The 13,235-nt window shown below is 48.7% G+C and overlaps 1 protein-coding gene across 1 annotated transcript; it reads right to left on the reverse strand.

The window, feature by feature from the left end:
- Positions 1 to 2,393: 2,393 nt before the first annotated feature.
- LOC309679674 (homeobox protein NANOG-like) lies at positions 2,394 to 7,968 on the reverse strand (the record flags this gene model as incomplete). The annotated part of the gene is made up of 4 exons (XM_082493049.1): positions 2,394 to 2,756; positions 3,175 to 3,264; positions 4,347 to 4,621; positions 7,788 to 7,968. 4 exons carry the CDS (start codon positions 7,966 to 7,968, stop codon positions 2,394 to 2,396), a joined length of 909 nt encoding a protein of 302 aa, XP_082349175.1.
- Between the last annotated feature and the right edge of the window lie 5,267 nt (positions 7,969 to 13,235).

Here is a 13,235-nt window from a genome sequence, read left to right on the forward strand (position 1 = left end):
ATCTGTGAATCTCTTTCATAACCAGGCTAGAATTAATTTCTCGTGTTTAATGGAAGCCCATCTGCTCACAGACAGGGTCAGCTGTGTCTGAATCACTAAATCTTTTACAAATTACAACATCATGACTGCTGCCTTGAGTGATCCCCAAGATCCATCCAAGTCATTGCTAGATACTAGGGAAAGACCAGAAGAGAAAGCAAGTCCCAAGTGTCCCTCTCTGGCTGGCGGTGGCTGAGGGCCTACCTGTAAGAGGAGCTGCATTCCTGCTGTTATTACACAGAGAATTGGGAATGCAGCTCCTGACACAACAGACATCAATGAACTGCCTTCCTGGAGGTTGCTTGCTTGCCTGTTTGAATTGCTGCAGGCTTTTGGTCTCCAGAAACACCTGTGGCAGTAAGCTTTGTCTTTGAATGATTGCCTCTGAAAAATTTTATAGGTCTCTTGAGGAAACTGCAAGATTTGGTAGTGTTTGTTAGCACAGCTTTGCTGAAGGTCAATAGTAGGGAGATCACAACTATTGCTCTCATAGCCAGCATCCTTCTGCAAACCAGTCCCAGAGACTTCACACCGAGACCTTGCCTGTCCTAAAGTATCCCTGAAGGAACAAGGCATGACAGGTGACTCCTTTTCCAGAGAATTATTAGTGAGGAGCAGTCACAAGCTCGACTTTTTCAGCAGCCTTTGATGAGGTGGCATGGAAAAGTTCCAGATGATATTCAGGTTAGTAGCAGCACTGTTGGCCCCAAAGGAGCTGAATAAACTCCTCACTCATGTGAGAGCACTGATAATTGCTGCTATTGTAGTCCACCTTCAGATGGTAACCAGCACCTCTCAGTTAACTCAATCCATCCCCACCCCTCTGATGGTGCAGTGGTTGCAAGAACATGTCTTTCCCAAGCTTAGGCTCTTACTTGCTGGGTGTAGGACATTTGTGCTCAGGCTGTGCTTTAAAAAGGGTCTGCAAAATGATATGACTTAGAAATTTGCCGTCCAAAAAGGCCTTATTTTTCCCCAAATGATGCTGGTTATACCATTTACAGTGCAGCTCTATAAACTGTGCAGCTGAACAACGAAAGGGTCAAAGAGTGGCTGCATGATGGAGTGGAGGTGGGAACAAAGAGCTGTAAGGCACAGGGACGTAAACCAGCTTTGCCAATAGAAGACCATGCCCCGTATTACACCAGTTGCAGGCATCGATTGCCTTCATTTTGTGCTCATTTTTTTTAACCACGACAGCTACTTCATTGCATTAAGATAAAGTCATTGTCATCATCAAAATGTGAATGAAAACCCGTGACTCAGGGAACTAGGGCTGTTATTAAATATACTTTGATACACACATCTGTCTTTCAGTACAATTATACAGTATTAAGTTTAGAAATGATGGTACCTCTATGTTTTAGCCAGTCCCAGTATTAAATGTTGCTGGGTAGAGGGAATTCTTAGGGTGGGTGGTAGTTACTCATTTCAGCCTTTGACTCTAGATATCTCACATTGCCAAGAGTCATGAGGCTGATCCACTAATAACACAGAAAAATCTCTGTTTACAGCTTCAGAGTAAAATCAGTAACAACAATGGCATACGGTTGCTATGGCTATTTGTGCTCCATCTGGATTTTATATTGCAATGCTCTATGACAGTGGAAAAAAGATACAGAAAAATACATAATCCATCTTAAAAAATATTTTATTATTTGCCAGATTGAACGCACTGTTTGGTTTTCTTGAGGGGAAGCACAGAAATACACAGCCTAGAACAAAGAGGTTATTTACCATTTTGATGCTTATAAGACTATCTTACCAACCTTTCTGCAAGCTACTTATCACATCTCCCTTCACTATACACTTTGGCAATTCTATACCTTGTGGCTGAGCTACAGAACTGGTGGTCTAACCATCAGATGGATGCCTAGTGTGTGACAGTAACTTCTCCAACTTCAGTGGAAGATATGTGACCAGCACCTCTCCATATAGCCCGTGGCTTCATGTGTTATGTACACACAACTGTACAGTGATATGTATTAAAGATATCCCCAAAGGAATCCCCTCCTCCGAGGAAAGTTACAATAATTTAGAAGATCCAGGGGATAATCTAGGTAGCCAGATCTTGGGTGTTGTTATAAGGGAACTTGGTTGTCTGTGCCAATAAAGAAGGGGCTGTGTGTCTGTGCATGTGTAAGGGCACACAAATCAAGGGCTGTATGTGTCTATATGGCCAAACAGGTATCTGCATGTCTGTGTGTCTGTGCATGCTTGCAGGCACATATTTGGATGCCAAAACAAGTTCTAGCTACATGATGCCCCTGAATTGGAGAGCACATGAATAACAAAGGGAGAGATGAGAACAAGATTTGATTCCTGGGTGCCCAAGTACCCCACATCCTCAGCGCTTAGGAATGATAGAGATGGTGGCCAGCAGTGGTTGGGAAAGGAGCCCCCATGGTGGCTGAGTGGTGAAAGTTACAGCTGTCACCTGTCTTTGTGCCCGGATATTCCGCACTGCCAGGACAGCTGTGGTAAAAGTCTACTTTGTGCTGGGCAATGAAGCCCACTGTCTGCTGGACACTGCAGGTGCCCCCGCCTTTGCCAAAGACTCCTCCATCCTCACTGGTCACAATTGTGTAAGCGTTCTGCCCTGCTCCGTAGTGCTGACGGGGGGCAGGCACGGTTTGGATGTTGCTGGCTGCGGTGATCGGGTAGCCCTGGTGGAATTTGGGGTGCACGTCCAGGTATGTACTTGGCTGGAAGCCACTCTGAAAGGGAAAGACAGTGAGTCAGAACACATAGCTTCTCCACTGGCGTCCACAGGCCTGACACGTACTGGGGCCCTGTCCCTTCACATTTCATGTTGTCTCTCGATCACCAGCAATGGCATGGGAGGGCAAGAAGAACTACATCCATCTCCGTAGCTCAGGGGTGGATACACAGTTGTGTATATATATGAGGGAAACAGCTTTTCTCTGGAAGCATTTCAGTGGCATAGTCAGCCCACTGCTAGACTACCTACAGAACATGGAGGGTTGTGCCAAGTCTGTGTCTCAGTGCTGAACAAACCAGAAGGCACGGTACGCTCATACTTGTGCACCTAAGTTGACCCCATGGAGGAAATATATCCCAGGACTTATCTGCCTGGATAGAAGGGCCATGCTGAGCCATGTGCTATGTTCTTACTTGCATGAGGCACTGAGCCCGTTCAGTCCACAGGCTATGTTTCTGGCACCTTTTCAGCTTCATCCTCCGGTTCTGGAACCAAGTCTTCACCTGGGTGGGGAAGGGAGAGCAGAGAAAACATCGGCAAAGGAGAGGGAAGACAAAACGTTATCAGATTCACAAGCAACAAAAAGTGGCCAGATGGCATAGATGTATGGGCAGCAGCAGATAAAGCCCTTTAAGAGCTCCCTGGGGTTGCTGCCAAGGGGAGATGTCTGTCTAGCAGCCTCAGCAGGTGGCTAGTGCATCTGCATGGTGGGGGGAGGGAGCGGCATCATGTCCACAGGACGGTTATAGCTGTGGCAAATCGACTCATTTCAATCATGGAGATGAGCGACTGGTGCAAATGAGACCCACCCAGGTCTCTACAGGTCCCCCGCGCTACAGGCCGACTTCTAAGACACTGTTTCTGCACGCTTGTGAGCGGAGAAGAGAGAGGCTTGCTCCTTGTAACCATCAGTTCACAAATTCAAGGCTCCTTGCTGGGGTGAATTCCAGAGCCGTTTCCCCCCAGGGCTGTGTCTGCACTGTGAGAGCAGCCTTTGCAGGGATGTGGATTCAAGGAAAGAGCAGATTGTCCCACCCTCCTTCCTGACAGAACCAGTTCAGTGTGTGCGTGTATATGTCTGCACCTACAGTGCACACATAACTTTTTTAGTCCCAGGGCATCCCGGGGCATACAGGCCATTCGACAAGACCAGCCCTGGGAAACGTTAGCAATAGATTTCAGCACGTTACAGCCCTGGGATTCAGAGAACCGATGCATGCCAGGGTTCCTGTGAAGTTCACCAGCGCGTGGAAAAAGACTGTGAAGTGCTGTCAAGCCCAGGATAGAGGCTGTTTGTGGCAAACAACTTATTCATCACTGTGTTTGCAATTCTACTACAACTGTTGGCAACGGTACCCTTAACTGACCCCTTACTGAAGAGGCCCCAATGAGGTGACACTGACTCTCCTGTCCTTCAGAAGTGCTTCTGATCTCTGGCCAATGAATAGGCAGGGGAGTAACTGTTAGCTGGCACCTTTGCCTCTATTCTCTGCTGGGCACTCATTTTTCCATCCTGTCACTGCCTTATGTGACCATTCAGCCGCTGTGTGACAGATATACCATGGGTCAAAGTCTCTGTGTTCACCTGCTTGTAGGTGAGCCCCAGGGCAGCAGCCAGCTCTCGGATCTGCTGGGGGCTGAGGTACTTCTGACTCTGGAACCGCTGGTGCAGGGTTTGCAGCTGCTCCTTGGAGAAAGCCGTGCGGCTCTTGGCCTTCTTAACCCCCTCCATGCCATCTTCTCTGCCCTTCTGAGATTTAGCCGTAGGATGTGGAGATGAGGATGCCGAATGTGGACTGGTGGCTGAATCTGGTGTGAATTGGCCGAAATTCCCAGAACTGGACGAAGCTGGAGATACTTCTAGAAATAAAAAGACAATGGGTAAAAGTATACAAGACGTAACGCACAGCTGTATTGCTGTGAGCATGCTCCCTGCCTGCTGTAGAGCTCCTTGCCTACCAGACAGGGGCTTTCTTGAAGCAAAGGCCTGTGTCACCCTCCTTCCTTCATGGATCTGTGAGCACAGACAAGCCCACTGACAGCCAGCTGTTTCCCATCTTAGCCCTCCAGGATGCCCAGGCTCACTTTTGCCAGATGGAGAAGTCAGGACAGGGAGGGGAGAATGGTGCACATTGGCTCTAAGTGTTGCCACCCTTCTCCAAGAGGCCCCAGTAATATTTTGGTCTGAATGCGGTGTAAAGGTGGCTGGTCATGACTGCAAACAGAGCTTTGTGTTGGTGATTGGGCTCCCCCAAACTGCCTGCCCAGCAGTCCCAAGGCACCTGACAGACAGTGGCAAAGCAACCTCCGACCAGGGCGTACAGTAGGGCAGAGCAGTCAGTGCTTACAATGATGGGGTGGCAGGTGGAGAGCATCAGTCAGGCCTTGGCTCACTCCTGTTTGCCTGTGGCTCCCAGTACAGACCATCCCACTGCTGGAAACGTGTGTATAAATGGAGGGACATATTTGGCTGAGGGGGGCTTCCGGTGAGAGAAGAATGGAGAAAAATTTGGCATGCAAGTGGGGAGGGAGAGAGGAAAGGTGGATGTGTGGCACAGTTGAGAAGAGCCAGTAATCTTGTACCAGGGACATGGGGGACAAAATTCAAGAGTGCAGAGAAAGGTGTCCAAGCCCCTTCTCATTTGTTCTGGTACATGTCTTAAGGAGTGTCTGTTGAAGACAAAGTTGAGATAAAGATCTAAAGGAAAAACTTCCGAAACAATCTGGGCTGCTAGTCCAGACAAAAGCTGCCAAGATGCAAAGTCATTCAGGCTGCCTGAATAGGAAAATGCTAACAGGAGAGATTACCCCAGAACCTTTCTGTCAGGTGCCTGGTTGCTGGGGTCTGTGAGAGGCTGAGACCTTCTCAGGCCAGTCTCCTCTCTTCCCCATAACTGCAATGATAAATCTGTCCATCCCTCCTTCCTCTAGCGACCCCTCTGCAAACCCTTCTTCATGGTCCATCCCCCCTCATCTCCTACATTTCAGGAGAGAGGGGGTGCAGTGAATGGGGCAGTGCCATTTTCAGTACATACCTTCTGACTACTGAGCCCAACTAATAGCTCCCAATCTCCTTCCTAGTCACTCTGAGACCTGTGACTCTGAAGCCCGCTGAGACACCCTCCTCAACCTCACAAATGTAGGTGCAACACAAAGTACTGATGCCCACCTGAGGAATGGACTCCCTGTCCACCATACCAAAACCCTTCCTTCTTCTATCCTAAGCTAAGAGGGCTACTAAGCAATCACTCAAAAGCCTGGAGGTGTTGCTGGGCCTCAGAAAGGTGGCCATGTCTGTGGTATCTTTTCCCTTGTTACCCTCCTGACAGAGGCACACCTGTCTCTGTGGTGCCTGCCACTCTGGGGTTGTCTGCTCTTATAGACCTGCTCTTGGCTATTTCCTATCCCTAGGAGATGATAACCACCCAGAGCACGGGCTGTGTGAAGAAGCAGGTTTCTGGTGCTGGGGAGCAGGATTACAAAGGGATTGTGCCTACAAGGAGAAAAGGGCTGTCAACAGAAGAGATGCAAGGGCCTGAGGTGTTATGTGCATGGGGGTAGACTGCAGAGCCTGAGAGGAATCTGAACATCTGTGAATGGGATGCACCGGAAGTTAAAATTTTGTGTGGGACCACAGGATGCTTTGCTCCTGCAGGCTGCATGGTGAAAACCTTATAGGTAGGAAATGAGCATGCGGAGAATGTGGGCTTGGAAAACAGGAAAGTCTTCTGTTAGACAGGAACCACAGCAAGACACAGTAGAGCTAAAGCTCCCGCACATTCCTGTGCATCCTGTCATCCCAAATCCCCATGTAATCTACCACTTGCAGCTCAAGCTCAAGACAAAGGTGCTCCCTCTCCCCTGAGAAGAGAGTGAAGGGAAGAGGAAGGAAGAAACACAAACAGCAATGCAACAGACATAAACATGGCAACCTATGACAGACCCACTCCCAGAAGCCCTTGACACCTGTAGGCCTTTGCTTCCACAACTAGGGTTCCTCTGCAGAGAGAGGCAGCAGAGGAGAGTGTCTGAAGACGGGCTTTAAGCCTATATACCAGGCCCACTGGGGCCACGAATGAGTCAATCTGCCTGCTGCCTTTGTGGAGCAGGCAGCATGCAAAGAACCTATGCCTTTCTCCAAACTGCGTGGCGAGTAGCCATGTGCCAAGTAGCCACCAGTCACTCTGCCCAAGCCTGTAGCTCTCTATAGCATCTGACAGCTTGAGACTGGCACTCCAAAAGCTCACTCTTGTCCCACCCGTTAACCTTACAAAAGTGTTAGTTACCCTGCTGACCATAAAACAGGGCTGGGCAAAAACCTGCTTTCATCAGCTATGCTATTGCCACTCACTGAAGTGAGAGAGGAATGGCAGGAACAGAAAATTACACCGTGGTGGGGCCTGGGACTTTTTTGCAAAGGTGGAAAGGCATCAAGAGCATGGAAAGGAGAGGGAAATAGGGATAGGAAAATGGCAAACTAAAAGAAACAGAGAATAACAACACTGGATTTAAAGGGAGCAGATTTCCCAGCACAGCGATTCAGAGCGTGCCTTGTCTCAAGTTTAATGAGCACACGAAGGGTGCAAGGAGTTTGTAAGGAAATAAGGAGTGCCACGAGCAAAATTACCTTCAGGATTTGTTCCTCTCCATAGCACACATGACAGCATTTGACTAAAAGAAGGCCCAGGCATTCCTGCCCAGAGAACCATGAATTTCCGTAAGACCATGCTGTCACGCTGACCCTTCAGCCTGAAGCACAGACCTGCCAGTGCCTGGACTCTCACAGGCTCTGTTGAGGTTTAGGAAACCAGTTCACAGTCACCAAAGAAAAGTAGCATGGAAAGGTGGTGTGACTGCCCAAGGTCACCCATCCTCCTTGCCTACCACAGCCCGCTTTGCCCAGCTCACACATTAGGAAACCAAGACAGAGAGAGAGAAAAATTTGCTCAAGGTCGTTAAAGGAGTGGGGACTTGGGACCACAGATATCCTGGGGATCACCTCTCAGACTTGGCTGAAACACCTTACCTGCTGTCTGTCTCTTCCCTCCTGCCTCTGGAGACTGACCGGCACTGGTGGCTCCGGCTGGCCCAGCCGAAGCAGGGGCATGTCCTACCTCCCCCGCCGAATTCCAGTAAAACTCCACATACCCCATGCCAGTCCCGCTGGGGTAAGCCTGGTAGGGGGGCAGAGCCAAGTGTGCACACATGGGGGGCAGATGAAGGGGTGGTTCCCCCACCTTCTAGTAGATGCCACCTTCACTTGGGGGGGGCAGGTCTCACCAGCAAGCTGAGGTAGCCCCGAAGTGTAGAGAGGCAGGTACCTTTATAGCTGGCTATACCCTGCTTGGAACTGCAATATTCACCATCGTTCACTCCTCGAGGCTCTTTGTCATGTTAAAGAGGCTGATTGGTGGGGTGGGGACAGAGCGGGGAGGGGTGGAGGAAGCGGGTTGGGGGGGAGAAAGCCACGCATGGCATCAGGGCTAAAATATGTCACCTCTGAATTCTCCCTGTTCAGCAGGTTCCTCAGTCACACCTGACCAGGGGTCTGATCCAGACCCCCAAGAAACCTCCTCCCTCTTGCTTCTTCGGGCTCAGGTCAAATTGTCCTGTCAAAATAATCCTGTGAAGGCAGATGTCCTGTAGAAGAGAGCTGTTCACTGCATTGGGAGAACAAATCCCAACCAATCTCCACCACATGGGAGTAGACAGGAGGTAGACCTGCTGCTGAGCTGCTCAGTACCTTGTTGGGCAAACCCAAGCCCTGGCTCAAGCCCTGGCTCCAGGTTATGATGAGGGTTCTGAGACCTTTGATTCGTGGCTGGTGTCACATTGACAGTCCCACAAGACCCACACACACATGCACACAACCACCTGACCTGGCAGCACTTCCCAGGCTCTCGGTGCAGATGTCAGAGATGGAGCAAGGGGGAAACCCAAATAAGGATCAGACACCTGGGCTAGAACCTACTTTTTTTTTTTTTTTTTGAAACCGAGAAAGAATTTCCTTCATGCAGGCATTTGAGGGAGCCAGCTGAAAATGTGTCTGGCCCATCTTCCACGTGTCTGCGCCAGAGCAAAATCAGAAACACTGGACAAGTCACATCTAACACCAGATCTCATTTTGCAGAGCAGACTCACAAATCCCAGCTGGCTGGTCTACAGGAGGACAATCGACAGATATTTTCACTATGGAGGTAGGAAAAGATTTAGTGCAGGTGAGGTCCACAGCTAACAGATTTGCTCCCCCATGGCCTTTCAAAGGCACGACCTTTCATTTGCATAGTCTTGGCTGTGGCGTTTGCCAGGTTGTCGCAGGCTAGTTGGAATAAAGAAGATGAAGAATTTCCTTCGAGGCAGCATTAACTGATGTTTGCTTATGTACGGCCCACCCAAGGGGGACAGGCATCCACAGAGCTGTCCATTAAATAACTGGAGGTAAGTGGGTGAGCCACAGAACCCAGCTATGGGCCTGCAGGTTGGTGTGCTCTATGGGCTTGCTCCAGTCCCTTCCCCTCAGGAGGTTTTGCTCTGCCTGTGTTTAGGAAGATTTTATTAGTTTCACCTCAAAAGACATTGCGACTCTCTATCTGATGTCTGTATTTCTCAACGCACAGACAGAAGTCCGAGAATTAATTCAAATATTTCTTGCTAGAACCAGCCCTGCCTTGGCACCAGGGCATGTGCATGCCTCATGTCAGAAGGTCAGAGCTGAGGATGCAGATCCACGGAATAAATTATTTAACCAGGACTGTCCCTGCATCCCTCTGTGCCTCATTGCTCCACAGGTGCTTGTCATTGACTTCTTCCCAAGCCTGTGCTAGCACCCAGTACCTGCCCAACAGGCCAGAGGGGGGAACCTGCTTGCTGTGAGAGTGTTCAAGTATCAGCAGGGAGAAGAAACAGACAGGTGGGGGTGAGTAAGACCATAGGAAATGGGATTTAGATCAGTTTAAAAGGATGTAGAACACCACTTCTACCAGCACTTCTGCTGCTGCTCTGGTTCCCATGGCAGATTACTCGTCCTGTCTTCCCTGCCTGTAGAGCAGGGGCAACTTGGGAGCCTTCTGAGATCCCTGTGTGGGAAACCAAAAGGAACTGCAGGACTGGCCTGTGGGTGAACCTGAAAATCCATGCAGCTGCTCTTGAGCCATCATGGGCAGACCATTCAACTCTCTTGCCACATCACAGCATGGTTCTGCTGCTTTGGGACCAGCCACTTTCCCATGAGGTGCAGTCTGGAAGGAACTAAGGGCCTGGCTAGGGTCTCTGTAACTTGACACTAAATATTACACTTTCTGTTCGCTTTAAATACTTTCCTATGCCTACAAACTGCAGGGACTGACATCTCTCTGCACAAGAAATGCAGTTTTAAATGTGAAGTTAACTTGAAAAAGTTAAAGGGGGTTTGAGTACACCTGTCCTGATAGAATCCCAAGAACATCCTGAACATGGCAATTACTCTGCAACAGCCCCTACATGGTGGGTTTGGCTCATGCCTCACTTCTGAATCATTCCATGTTTCAGAGCTGCAGCACCACAAGAGCTCAGATCACTGTACCTCATATCTGCCCTCAGGCACTAACTGATAAAGCAAAGGGAGAGACGCCAATGACATGAGCTATAGAGAGCTTGGGACCCTGCTGGGCTGGGCAGCTCCAGTGCCAGTCAAAGAGAATGTCATGCGCTCTTCATTCATGTCTGGCGTGTTATTGTATGTTGGTATTCAAGTTTTCATGGCCTTAAGTGCAGTTAGAAAATTAAAACAAGGTAACAGACCTGGAGGATATCAACATGTCTTCTAAGACTGTTTAATCTGAAGATCTGGCAGAAAACGTGGCATGGGGTGCTGGCATGGGTGGCAGCGGGTATCTGTGTGCTTGTTGGGAGTCTCACTGGCTGAGCACTTCGCACCTGATCTCCTTGATTGCAGCTACGTCTGAAGGTGTCTGGGATCTTCCTTGCAAAGTGCCCAAGGCCATAATAAACTAGCATAGTCACCTGCACTACAAAGTCCCGCTGGGCAGAAGCCGGGGAGGAGAACGGTGCTGCCCCTGGAAGCAGAGCCACCTGCCCGACTGGACCAGTGAGTGGGGCAGCACAGAGGCAGTCACTTCCCCGGGGGTGGGAGGGGGACCGAGAGGCAGAGGAGCTGAAGGAACCTTGGGGCCTCACTCCCCACGGTTTCAGAGCAGCACCACCTCTCAGGGAGCAGCTTATCTCCCTGGCGCAGCAGGTGACACAGCCTGTGCCGCAGGCAGCAGCTCGCTGAAACCAGCGCTGCAGGCAGCTGGCAGATGTGGCTTGGCATCAGACTGAGCCAGACCCTGGTTGGTTTGGTACTGCCTTATTCCAGGCTGGGCCCAAATTCTCACAATGATCTCCACGAAAGCCTTCCCAAGCTTATGTTCTTGGCTCAGATGGCTTTCCAGTATCTTAAACAACCTTTATCTGCTCTTCTGTGCCATGAAGCTGAAAGCACACTCCAGTAAAAGCAGGGTAAATTCTTCACAGGCATGTTAGTAACATGATCTTCCATCAACAGGTAAGTCCTTTGCTTCCTCTGAGATGGCTCTGAACTCTGCAACAGTGACAGCAATGAAACAGTAGCCTGTAAATGACCAGGTTTCCTCCATAAAGGTAGTGAGGTAGGAATACCAGTAGTTAGAGAGACCATGAGGAAAGAGGAAAAGTCCTCATTCTCTGTCCCCGTGCTCTCCACAATGTGGTTGTAGCTCATGCTGACTTGCCCAAGATTGCCACAAAGCAGTGAACGCAGGTGCTATTGACCGGGTAACTCCAGTGACGTGTAAGGCAGGAGACGCTGAAAAAACAACCCTGAAAACTGGGCTGAGATTACAGACGTCATTCAGAAGATGCTCAAGCAGAGCAGAAGATGGAGAACGTGCTCATGGAAATGGTGCCTGTAACTTGGTCCTTTCACTGGCAGAGTCCATATGGTTGTGACAACCTGATTTTCTTATAACAAGCCCTGCCTACCCATGTTTGGTCACTGCCTCAATGTCTTCTACACCTTTCATAGGTGACCTCAGCAAAATCACCCTTCCAGGTAACAGATTTTTATTTGTTTGTTTGTTTTTTTTGGGGGGGATCTTCTCTTTTTCATTGGGGTTTTAGGTAATAAATTAGCTTTCAGACCTTTTCATTTGTCAGTTGCTGCTCTTTTCTCCTAAAAGAGAAATCAGGCAGGGTCAAATGGGAATGCTCAGATCTGGATAAAGACTGAACAGACCTGACTGTGAGATGGCTGAGTTCTGGCAAAGTGTCCCATGACAGCCAATGTGCAAACAATGCTTGATGTGCACAGCATGGATGTAACAGAGCAAGAACTGAAAGTTAAAAGCTGACTTAGATGTTCAGTCACAGCTTAAGCCCCCGTGGCTCACCTCTTCTTGGTGTAGGTCTGTCCAACAGCCTCTCCAGTGAAGATACAGCTGATGCCACCAACAGGAGTATCACTATATCTGCATTCCTGTTTGGATGGCAGAGCTGCGGCAGTTTGGGCCACAACAGTTTAGAAGTCCTTGTTGCTACCACTATACCAGGAGAACACCAAGTTTCTTGGAGGCTTGGCCTCACCGGACTCCACTCAGGGGGTGCGTGGGGAGTACCTCTCCCCAGAGTAACCTGCGCTAGCAGCAGACGAGCACCTGGCAACCCTCCGGAGGCTTTCTGGGCCATACAACCTCTGCAACTGGTGATACTGGCAAACAAGCTTTTTTTTCCGTCCAAGTTGGCTTTTTAAAAAAAATATGCTTTTCAGTCCTTGAACTTGCTGAATGTGGTTTCGGTTAAGTATTCAAAGAAAGTTAATGCAGTTGTTTTAAGAAAAAACCTTTGACACTGTTGTTTTACAGTATTTCTCCTTTCTTTGAAGCCCTAAACAAACGCTCTGCTTTGTTTAAACATTGGCAGGGGTTGTGTGGTTGACATTGATAGTAACGGCTTAATCTAAAAACAGTTTTAAAAGCAAAAATGTGGAAAAGTAATACAGTTTGAACAATAAGAAGCAAAGTAGCTAAAGCATTTCCACGTTGCAACATTCCCACTCTGTTCCCCTTTTCACCACTTAGTTCAGCGTGTTAATTCTTTAATTGTAACTTGAACTTGCATTTACTTCTCTGAAAGCACCATATTTTTTTCAAAGACTTTTCTTTTTTGGTGGTTCATCATCTTCTACATTTTTACTTTCCTTTGTGTGAGACTGTGCTGTAATCTAGTCAGATCCATGGGTTTCCCTGTTCTCACAATGGCCTTGTCCTCCTTGCGAATACTGTTAATGAGTCTGTACCAGAAAATGAGGTGGTTTCCCCCCTAACACATACGGTCTTGCTGTACTGAAGATAGGCAGTGAAAAGGAAATTTTTTTCTGGAAAATCATGAACATACTGATGCTTTTTGCCTTTTTTTTTTTTTTTTTTAGGTGTGTCGTGCTGGGCTGAAAAATTCTGGA

The sequence above is a fragment of the Vanellus vanellus genome (genome assembly GCF_965231255.1).
Source record: "Vanellus vanellus genome assembly, chromosome: 1".
In the NCBI taxonomy this organism is placed as follows: domain Eukaryota; kingdom Metazoa; phylum Chordata; class Aves; order Charadriiformes; family Charadriidae; genus Vanellus; species Vanellus vanellus.